The sequence below is a fragment of the Chrysochloris asiatica genome, unplaced genomic scaffold (assembly GCF_000296735.1).
Source record: "Chrysochloris asiatica unplaced genomic scaffold, ChrAsi1.0 scaffold00053, whole genome shotgun sequence".
NCBI lineage: Eukaryota > Metazoa > Chordata > Mammalia > Afrosoricida > Chrysochloridae > Chrysochloris > Chrysochloris asiatica.
In genome coordinates, this window is record NW_006408571.1 from 14539844 (window position 1) to 14551381 (window position 11538).

General features: G+C 40.1%; 1 protein-coding gene across 1 annotated transcript in view; it reads left to right on the plus strand.

Annotated features, from left to right (window-relative positions):
* The window catches only part of ZCCHC7 (zinc finger, CCHC domain containing 7), a 280851-nt gene that overhangs the window by 545 nt on the left and 268768 nt on the right, over positions 1-11538 (plus strand). The window contains exon 2 of the mRNA XM_006863121.1: positions 3787-4414. Coding sequence (XP_006863183.1) covers positions 3808-4414 — 607 coding nt within the window. The 5' untranslated portion in view covers positions 3787-3807. The remainder of the gene's footprint in view (positions 1-3786; positions 4415-11538) is intronic.

Below are 11538 nucleotides of genomic sequence, written 5' to 3' on the forward strand. Positions count from 1 at the left end.
CCCCCCGCCAATTTTCTCTGACTTTTTGGGAAGCCGATCAGTCAAGTAAACGTAGAGGTCCATCCGTGCCTAAATGAGAACCTGGCTTATGAACATCCAACAGTGCTGGATCAACTCCAGTCTCCGCTGTCAGAAGCCCCACCTGCAGTAGTGGGACCAAAAGTATGTCAGGACACGTGCACCTTTCCCCATATAAATCAAGGAGACTCGGTCCATGTGCACTAGGATTCCCCTATCTCTTAGTGCCGTGAGCCGATAGTTGCCTTCAACTTTAAGGAAGATCTCCCGGTACAGTGCAGGCCTGGGCTTCCTGGAGACTAGAAACTCTTCTGTAGGCTAAATTTACCTTCATTTCAGGTTACAGGATTGAATTAGATTTTTTAGAGCCTTCAATGAATAAGTTTCTCTGAGCCCACTTCCCTGAATATAAAATCAGAAGGTGTTTTGAATACTTAGTCTGTCGCTTCCAAAGAATTTGAAGTACTCCGTGTATATACTTAAGGCAGCATTATACTTTTGGGGACAGTTTAGTATTGCTGTTTTCAAAAGAATCTGAGGATGGGGACTGAACCGAGGAAAAATGGAAGTGAGGATTCCTAGTAGCATTGGGGGTGTAAAACAGCTTCTAGGGTAAGAAGAGACTGTATGCCAAAAGGAAAAAAGCTAAGGAAAGCTAAGCATTGGGGGTGTAAAACAGCTTCTAGGGTGAGAAGAGACTGTATGTCAAAAGGAAAAAAGCTAAGGAAAGATGATGAAGGAGGTGTTTCAGACAGGATTCATTCCCATAAAAGACTTTTTAAAGTATCCCAAGAATAGCTGGGACATGTATGGATGAATTTAGCCATACTTTTTCCCCCAGTAGAATTTCAAGTACCAGTTTGGGAGACTCTTGTATGATAAATGGACAGATTTAAGATGTGTTTTCTTCCATCCACTTAAAATGCCTCTTTCTTAGTTTTTATACTCCACTGGAAAGTAAAATGGATTTTTGAGGTAAATTTAGGTGACAGAACCAATGCAATGCTTTGAAGGAAGGGTTTTAAAAGTATTTAAAATGTATCCATTTGTATATTATAATGTTATAAGATGGTAGCTGTTTGGCAGAAAGAGAAATGTTAAGCAGTTGCATAACTTTGGATTGTTGTTGTTAAGTGCTGTAGAGTACATTCTGACTCATAGGGTTTGAAGCCTGTGGATTTGAACCGCCAACCTTGTGGTTTGTAGTCCATTTGAATAAGCCTCATCTCTCTGGACCTCAGTTTTCTTATTTATAAATTAAGGAGGTTTGGAGGAATATGAGATAGTCTAAATGGTCCCTTCCCAATTAAAAAATTTGTGATTGTCATCAGAATTTTGTGTTACATAATTAAGTATGCTTGTGATTGTGTGCAGTGATCAGAAACTGAGAAAGCCTTCAAATTTGTGTATATTTAATATTCTTTCATGAGTATACACTTAAAAAAAAAAGTAAATTAAATGCATTTGAATGTAATGAAAGTAGTAACATAAAACAAAACAGCCTCAGGCTAACCTTCACCCTGTCATACTTAAAACTACATAAATTGGGCAAGTTATAGTGAACACAATTTTCAAGTACAGAAAGTACAAAATCCTCTTAAAGGCCATAGGAGCTAAATTGTTAAATTCATTTTTCTATATTTCAGAGAAAGAGATAAATCCTTAGACCCAAGGAAGTCAGTTTTTATTATGTTTCTGTAGTTTATTTTTGGCATACATTCACAGGTGTGCCTATGGCTCTATTCTTAATCCCTTTCCTTTGGGATGGCTCCAAGAGTAGTGCAAATTTGTAACTCTGTAATTTAGCTCTTTAATTTTTTTCTGTGCTGCACCAGAATTATGTTTTATCTGAAGTCCACACTGGATCCCCCGGATGGGTCCTGCGAGGATTTTGAAGGAAGCATAATTCCTTTGACTTCTTTTAGAATTAATTTACCTATTAAATAAAAAGGGAAGAATTCATCTTTTATTTGAATTCCTCTGAGGCTAACATTTCAATATACACTGATAAATGCTCTGAGCATTATTATTCAGACAGCCACATTCAATGTGTATGACAATAACAGTGTAGCAACCTGAAAGACATGGGGAGTAAGGGAACAGATATATTGTATCTGTTAGAAGAAAAAAGGCATTAAAAGTTGATTTATTTCTGGAAAACAACAAAAATTGCAGCATGAGCTTAGTGCGTTTTTGGCTCCTGTTCTTTTGATTTTGGGGGTCAGCTGGTCATATCACCTAATGTGCTACCAGGAAATCCTGATATTTTGGACAAAGAATTTGAAAACGACTGATCTTTCTTAATTATTTCTTTTATGTATAACTAAAAGTGGAGTGGAAAGAATGAATTGGCATTGTCTTTATTATCTGGGCTGCCTCTGATTTTTTAACGCAAAAGTTCTTTTCCAGAGCTCCCTCATTTTGATCAGTATTCCTTCAGTACCGATGCTGACGATATGAGAATTAAAGACTTTTGTACAATTAAAGACAAGTATGAAATTTGCCCCATCATACTTTCTATATTTTATGCACATACTAGATTTATCAGGTCTGAACAAATGCCTGATGATACTGATTTTTTCATTAAGTCAACAAACTTTTTTAGATGCCAGACTGTGCTTGGCTTTGGGGATCCGTTATATTTCCTGTCCTCCTAGGGTTTATGGTCTGTCTTTGGGCAGTTTACATTGAATAAATAGGAATTGGACGTATGTTTTGAACTGTAAAGTGCTATGGAAGCCTGTTTAGTCTGGTGGGCCAAGGGAATCTTCTTGGAGGGAGTGATGTTTAAGCTGAGGGGAGGGATGAGCAGGATTGAATAGTATGCTCGCCAAACCGAAAGCCCATTCCCATCGATTCTGACTTATGGGCTAATGCGCTGGACTGCAAAGTTGCTTTGAACCACAAGGTTAGCAGTTCAAGCTCACCAGCTGCTCCTTGGAAACCCTATACAGGGTTGCTATGGGTTGGAACCAGCTGACGGCACTTAACAACAACAACAACAACATAGGATAGAGTAGGGTTGCTATGAGTCAAGAATATAGCAACCCTGTAGGACAGACTATGGAGTCCTGGTGTGGCGCTGTAGGATAAGCACTGAACTACTAATTACACAGTTAGTGGTTCAGACCCACCAGCTGCTCCTTGTAAACCCTATACAGGGTTGATTGGAATCAGAAACAACTTAACAGACAGCACTTCACAGTCTTTATGGAAGCAGACTGCCATATCTTTCTTCGAGGTAGAGTTGAATCACTGACCTTTTGGTTATCAGCCGAGGACTTAATCACTGTGCCACCAGGGCCCCTTGAATATGCCCACAGTTGGAAGGTATTTCTGTCATTGCTTTTAGTCTCAAAAGCTGTCAAGTTTTGCCTCAAATTTAGCTACTTAGTTTACTTCATAGCAACTTAGTTTACTTCATATGTGTCTGTGTAGCTAGCACTGAAGTAAGCCAGGTTTACCAGATATTTTTATGGATTCCTCTGATCAAGAATCTAAAGACCATAAGGTTGTTTTTTGGTTGAGGTAAAAATCTACACCAAAATAGTAAATTTGATCATTTTTCCCTGTTGTGGATTTTAGTTATAGTTGAAGTGTATACCTGGAAGGATGAAGGATGGTTGAAGCAGTGAGAGCTATTTAAAATGTTAAGGTATTAAGAAAATGGTGGCCTTACACAGAAGTTGTTTCTGTTGACACCATCATGTAGTAAACAGCCATGAGCTGCTATTTTTAAATATATTTGCGTGACTTTGTCTTTTACAGCATCAAGGTTACTGACGCTGCATGATGTTTGGTGGTTATGAAACTGTAGAAGCATATGAAGATGACCTTTATCGTGAAGAATCATCTAGTCAAAGTGTTGATAGTGAGGTGGAATTTCAACTCTACAGCCAAGTGCATTATGCTCAAGCTCTTGGTGATGCCAGAGAAAAAGAACATGAAGAAAAGGACTCTGGGAATTCTGAATCAGTGAGTAGTAAACCAAATCAGAAGAACCTAATTGTGATTTCAGATAGTGAGGTCATCCAGCTATCAGATGGGTCAGAGGTCATCACTTTGTCTGATGAAGATAGTATTTATAGATGTAAAAGAAAGAATATTACAGTTTCACCACAAGAAAAGACCCGGTGTCGTCCTGTGTTTCTTCATTCTAATGAGTTGGCTGATAAGAAATGTAAGAGGGATATTGAGAAACCCAAACCTCAAGAGAAATCAGCTATGGCCCAAGAGGTCATGATTATAGAGGTCAGTTCAAGTGAAGAGGAAGACAGCACCATCTCAGAAAGTGATGATGTGGAAAGTTGGATGCTACTGGGATGTGAAGTCGATGATGATAAAGATGATGATATCCTTCTCAACCTTGTGGGATGTGAAAAATCTGTTACTGAAGGTTAGTACTAACCATTTTGAGAAGTAGTATCTTTAATAAGGAAGCCTGCTTTTTCTAGACAGAAGACCAATAGGGTCCGCTCCATTTAATTCTTCACCTTTTAGACTTCTCTAGTGCTGTCTGTCTGCACATCAGAAAGAGCATGTCAGAATCCTAAATATATTCTGCTTCTGCTGTGTGCTCATTTATAGTTGCTTCCTGTTTGACTAGAACCAATTCTGGACCTGAAATCTTAGTTTCCCATTCTCTCTGCTTGCGACCACAGGTGAGTGCTCTATTCACCTTTGACATTGACCCTGTGTTCTCATTCTGCTAATTCTATTGCAACTACTTGTAATTGATTTGCTTACCCAGAAGTTAGCCAGATAGCAAGCATGGGGAATGCCTTATTCGTAGAGGATATGGAATTAGATTTAGGATTTTAAGAACTCCACAGTTAATAAAGGCAGGAAACTGTGAAGAACTGTGAGTCTATAGTAGAATGTAGGAGAGAATGCAGAGTCTGAGAATCACATTGTTGAAGATTGAGCCTCAGTCTTACCTTTGTCTCTGCTGTCATGTTGTCACCAAGTCAGTGTGCTTGTTCCTTAAAAAACCCCAGCATTTCATTTTCCTTCTCTTATTCCTAATGCCTAAACACTTGGGGAGTTTCCTAAGTGATCTTTCTTTCTTAATATCTGTCCTGTACAGTGTTGTTTAACCAGAAATCTTAGGAATGCCTTTTTAATTATGGTACTTTACTGCTGCTTCAGAATTTTTGATGGCGTCTGCTGTCCTCAGAGGAAATTATGGCACTGAATGTAGGCCATAGTTTAGAGCCTCAGGGATCAGCAAACCATTTTTCTAAGGAGCCATATAATAAATACTTACATGTGCTTACCTGGAGTCCTGGTGTGGCGATATGGGTTAATGCGCCAGACTGCAAAGCCATTTGAACTGCAAGATCGGCAGTTCAAGCTTACCAGCTGCTCCTTGGAAACTCTATACAGGTTTGTTATGGGTCGGAATCGACTCGACAGCACTTAACAACAACAACCTGGTATGGCAGTGGGTAGGGGTTAAACAGAAACTTGGAGGTTGGAAAGTGTTATGAGGAATAGTCTTCCCCATATTTTGAAGATGTCTACCTCTTTAATGGTATGCTGTTATAGGATAAGTACTGGACTGCTTACTATAAGGTTGGCAATTCAAACTCACTAGCCACTCTTTAGAAACCTTATACAAGGTTGCTGTGAGTCCAAATTGACTCAATGGCACTTAACAACCAACAACCTCTTTAACTTTAAAACAATGTTATAGACCCCCCATGTCCTACTTAAATTTTTAGTATGGATAGTCCTTGACTTGGGTTGTATAAAAGTTAAGTTGAACTATGCTTAACAATTGTCTGAGGGTTTTTTTTGGGGGTATACTTTATCAGTTACTAATATGTATTACATACAATATTGCAACATGTAATTTGCTGATGTTATCATACTCATGCTAATTCCCAAAGATGAAGATTGGATTTATAGAAATATTGATAATAAATGCAATAATAATGAAACTTAAAAAAAAAAGGGTATTTGACTTAGGTCAGAACTGACATGATAGAGTCATTGCAACGGAATCCTATTATAAATCAGGATCTGTTGTTAAATGCTGTCAAGTTGATTCTGACTCATAGTGACCCAGTTTCCAAGTTTCCAAGGAGTGGCTGGTGAGTTTGAACTGCCAACCTGGCAGTTCAAACTGACCTTGTGGTCAAGTGCGTATTATACAGCACTACACCAGGACTCCGTATGTCAGGGACTTCCTGTATTTAATTGAGAAAATGCTCATTAGTAAAAAATTACTATCCGTTACTTTTTAATGACTTTGTGTTTTATTAACCACAACATTGTCTACATATGTGAGAAATATTAATAATAGAGTCTTTATATATTATCCTGGTATGGCTTTGTAGGATAAACACTGGACTGCTAACCACAAGGTTGGCAGTTCAAACCCACCAGCTGCTCCTTGGAAACATTTAACAGAGTCTTTATATAATGGTTACCTCTGAGCTACCTGTTGTAGCTCCCCAGGAGTGTGTTGTTGTTAAGTGCCTTCAAGTGGGTTCTGACTCATAGCAACCCTGTATGGGGTTTCCAAGGAACGACTGGTGAGTTTGAACCGCCAACCTTGTTGTTCAAACCAACCTTATGGTCCAGTGCTTTATCCCACAGTGCCACATTATAGCTTTTAAATTGGAAATAATTGTGCTAATGAATCAACACTTGGAGAATAAAAGGATTACTTAGAAGTAGTATTCCATCAAAATTCAGAGATGAACTTGTAATGGACTTGCTCATAGGGTCCATAACTTTCCAATATCATGGAGCAGGATGAAAGAAGTCAAAGATCCAGGTTAAGATTTGACAAATGATTAGAGTATGGAGTGGCATGAAAACCTGGTAAGGTATTTATTTAAAGTTGGAGAGTCAAGAAAGACTTGTTAACCAGGATGCTAGAGTTGAGTTTTGAAGAATGAATAGTAGTTTGCCGACTGGAGGTGGGGATTAGGGATTATGAGTGGGGGGTGGAATAGGAGATTTTAGGTGGTGAGAATAGCATGCACAAAAGCATAGCTTGAGTGAAAAACATAGTGCGTTTGGAGACGTGTAGGTATTTCAGTTTGATAACATGATAGTTGGAATGAAGTGATAAATGCAGAATGAAACCACTAGGGTTGGGTCATAAAATGATGTGTTCTGAGTTTATCTTGAAATTAAATTGAAAGGCCTGGAGCCATTGAAGAATTTTAAACAGGGAAGTGCTGGGGTTTTCCCTCGACATAGTTGTCATGCGTGTTTGGTTCACGAGGAGGGGAGATCCAGCGGCGATAGGGATAGCGAAAGAATACACAGACAAACAGAAGAAGGGAGACAATGAGGCACCCCAAAGCCAGGGTGGATACATCACTGGTGGGCAGGCTTGGGAGCACAGTCATCGTGGCCTCTGCAGGCAGCAACTCACTGCCCTGCAATTTTTACTGCATGCCTTCCATGGGGGAAGGTGAGAGTTCTGCAGGAGACGCCCAGGTGAATGGGCTGCACCTGGAAAAGGGATTAGGGAGGATGGGTTCTTTGTCTATAGAACAAAGAACTGAGAAGTAACTAAGATATTTTTAGTTAATCCTTTGGAGAAAGGCTTAACCTTGCAACCTTTAGTCTCGGCTTTAGGAAAATATCACATTTATCTGTGGATTTTCAAAGGCTCCAGTGTATTAATTTAATATATATACCTGAATATTAATATGAAAGCAATTTGCCATTAACTGCCAGTGGCCTCATTTGTTACACTCGGCCCTAGAGGGCCTCGAACCTCTGACTAGTCTTACATGGTCTGCAAGAGGGAAGCAATATGTTCACATTTTGTTTTAACAAGAATTCTAGTGATTGTGTGACGGTTGAATTACAGAGTTAGCAGTCGGACATTGTAGGTGTGAGACGTAGAGTTTCTACGGCTGCTACAGTTGTTAGTGCTGTCAAGTTAGTACCGGCTCATTGTGATCCTGTATAGGGTTTCTGAGGAGCAGCTGGTGGGTTTGAACCGCTCACCTTGTGGTGTGCAGTCCAGTGCTTATCCTACAGCTTCACACTTCTGTAGTAATCTGTACTAAGAAAGTGGTGAGGACAGATTGATCTAGATATAGTGATAGTGGGATAATAAGGAGGAAATGAGTTTGAGAGGGCTTTGGGTGACTTACTGTTTGAGAAATGTTGTTAGGTACCACTGAGTTGCTTTCAACTCATAGTGACTCCATGAGACAGACGAAAACTGCCACAAAGGGTTGTTTTTTTTTTTAAATGTTTTATTGTGAATTATGTGATAGTTTACATGGGAGAACATTAGTTTTACTTTCATCCTATCGTTTCATTGCCATGGTTGTTAGAACACCCTCCATGTATCATCAACCAACCAAAGGTTATACCCTGCAAGCCTGCCCCCCAGTCATCAGCACAGAGCCCCTCTCCCTATCTGGGCCTAAAGTCCCCAGCTGCTTCATCTCTCTACGTCATCGTCTCTGCCTCCATCTATGGTGTCACTGCTTCTCTGGGTAGGATCCCGTTCTCTGCTTGATTGTCCCAGGGACCTCCACTCCTAGACTGCAAAGTCAATCCCTCCTTCCTTGCTACAAAACGTCTACCTTTACATTTCCAACCTTCACAGTCAGTCCTGTTAGTAATTACTCACTATTGTATCACAAGAGACCTATCCCCCATCTCCTTTCATCAGCCCTGCCCAGACAGATTGGATATTACTCAGTGGAGGTTCTACCTTCCTCCGCGCCCTCTGGATCTAGGTTCCCTCTTGAAAACTTGTAAGCCAGTCACTTCTTGCCTTTGTAGCCCCCCCACTTTGGGTATCAAATGTCCAAGTTGCCCATCCCTGTCTACTCTGTGTATGGAGGGGGTGGGACTGATCCTTGCTGTAAAGATTTGTCCCCTCTTTTGAGCTACTGATTCCATAGGTGTACGTCAAGTTCATCAAATTGTATCAGGTTACTCATTTTTTTCCTCTTCTTTCTTCTTCTGGTTGAGCTCTGATCATCCAGTCATTGAAGCCAGGTCAAATGGGTTTTATCTGCAAGTGTGGGTGTTCTTGTGCATATGCCCTCTCTTCTTATCAGCTGGACGCTTCACTCTCTACTCTAGTCCTCTGCCACAAAGGGTTTTGTAGGCAGTAACCTAGCTTGCTGAAAGTGAAGAGGACTTAAAATATTTACTGATAAAGATCAAAGACTACAGCCTTCGGTATGGATTGCATCTCAATGTCAAGAAAACAAAAATCCTCACCACTGGACCAATAAACAACATTCTTACTAATGGAGAAAAGACTGAAGTTGTCAAGGACCTCATTCTTTTTGGATCAACTATCAACATTCATGGAAGCAGCAGTCAAGAAATCAAATGACATATTACATTTGCCAAATCTGCTACACAAGACCTTTTTAAAGTGTTGAAGAGCAAAGATGTCAGCTTGAGGACTAAGGTGCACCTGACCCAAGGCATGGTATTTTCAGTAATCTCATATGCATGAGAAAGCTGGACAGTGAATAAGGAAGACTGTAGAAGAATTGATGCTTTTGAGTTATGTTGTTGGAGGAGAATATTGGAAGTGCCATGGTTTGCCTAAAGAACCAACAGATCTGTGTTGGAAGAAGTGCAACCAGAGTGCTCCTAGGAGGCCAGGATGGCCAAACTTCATCTCTCATACTTTGGACATGTTGTCAGGAGGGACCAGTCACTGGAGAAGGGTATCATGTTTGGTAAGGTGGAGGGTCAGAGAAAAAGAGGAAGACCCCCAATGAGATGGATTGGCAAAGTGGCAGCAACAGGATGTGAGGTTGGCCCAGAACTGGGCAGTGTTTCGTTCTGTTGTGCATAGGGTCACTATGAGTCTTGATGGCACCTAACAACAACAACAACAATCCTTATACAAGCAGGTCTCTAATGTTTTTCTTTTGTGGAGACACTGGGTGGGTTCGAATTGCTAACCTTTTGTTAGCAGCCAAGTGCTTAATTAACTGTTGTTCCTCCAAGGCCCCTTAGTTGAGGGATAGAGGAAATAATTGATGTTGAGTTCAAAGTTATAAAGATAAGGAACACAGCTAGATCTGGTTACCTGGTAGCTAACTCAGAACAAGGGTTACTTAGGACATCAAGAAAGGTACAGGTAGAGGGGTAGTAAGGATGAGGCAATGGACAACTGAGACCTATGGAAATGAATGAAGTGATGGATTTAGTGAATCCTCTAAGGCGCTTTGGTAGCATAGTGGTTATGAATCGGGCTGCAAGCCGCTAGGTCAGTAGTTTGAAATTACCAGCCGCTCCGTGGGAGACAGATGAGGCTTTCTGCTCTCGTAAAGATTTACAGCCTGGGAAACCTGGTACAGGGTCAGTATGAATTGGAATTGACTCCACGGCACATAACAACAACATAGAAATGAAGAAAAGATGGGTGATCAGGTATGTAAATATTTGAGAAAATATTTTTAGCATTTTACTTCACACAGAGACATTCATATATATTTATTACTTTGTTTATGTTTAAGGGAAATTTACATAACAAAATTAACCACTCTAAGTTGATGATTCAATGCCATGTAGAGTACATTTGCAGTTTGTGGAATGACAACTTTTGTTTAGTTCCAATGCATTTCCATCACCTATCCCTTGTTAAGTGCTGTTGAGTCGGTTCCGACTCATAGTGATCCAGTGTAGGGTTTCTGAGGAGCAACTGGTGTGTTTGAACTGCTGACTTTGCAACTACACATTTGATTTCTGTCTCCATGGATTTACCTAATCTGGATATTTAATGAAATACAGTAGATAACATTTGATGCCTGGCTTTCATGTTGTTGTGTTGTTGCTAAGTGTTGTCCAGTCTGTTCTGACTCATAGTGACCCTCTATAGGGTCTTCTGAGGAGAAGCTGATGGTTTTGAACTGCTGGCCTTGTGATTAGCAAGCAGTTCAGTGCCTGTCCTACAACACCACACCATGACTTTCATGTAGCATACTGTTATTGAGGTTTGTTGAAGTAGGATATATTAGAGCTTCATTTTTCTTGTTGACTGAGTCGTATTCCATTGTTTGGCTACAGCACTTTGTTTATCCATTCATCCTTTAATGGACATTTGAGTTCTTTTCACTTTTACATTCTTGTGAATAGTGCTGCTATGAACATTTATGTACGTGTATTTGTATGAATATCTGTGCACAGTTCTTTTGGGTGTATACCTAGGAGTGGAATTGTTGGTTAATGTGGTAATTCTCTGTTTAACTTTTTGAGCATCTATCAACTGTTTCCACAGTGGTTACACCATTTTATGTTCCTACCAGCAATGTACGAAGGATCGGATTAACTGCATTGTTTTTTATGATTATAGTCATTCCTCAGTGTTCAAGGTGGGTTGGTTCTAGGACTCCACCTCAAATACCAAAATCCAGAATGCTCAAGTATGTTAAATAAACTGGTGCAGTATTTGCATATAACCTACACACATCAGCTCTTCTACTTTAAGTCACCTCTGGTAGCGTAGTGGTTACGAATCGGGCTGCGAACCTTAAGGTCAGCGGTTTGAAACTACCAGCCGCT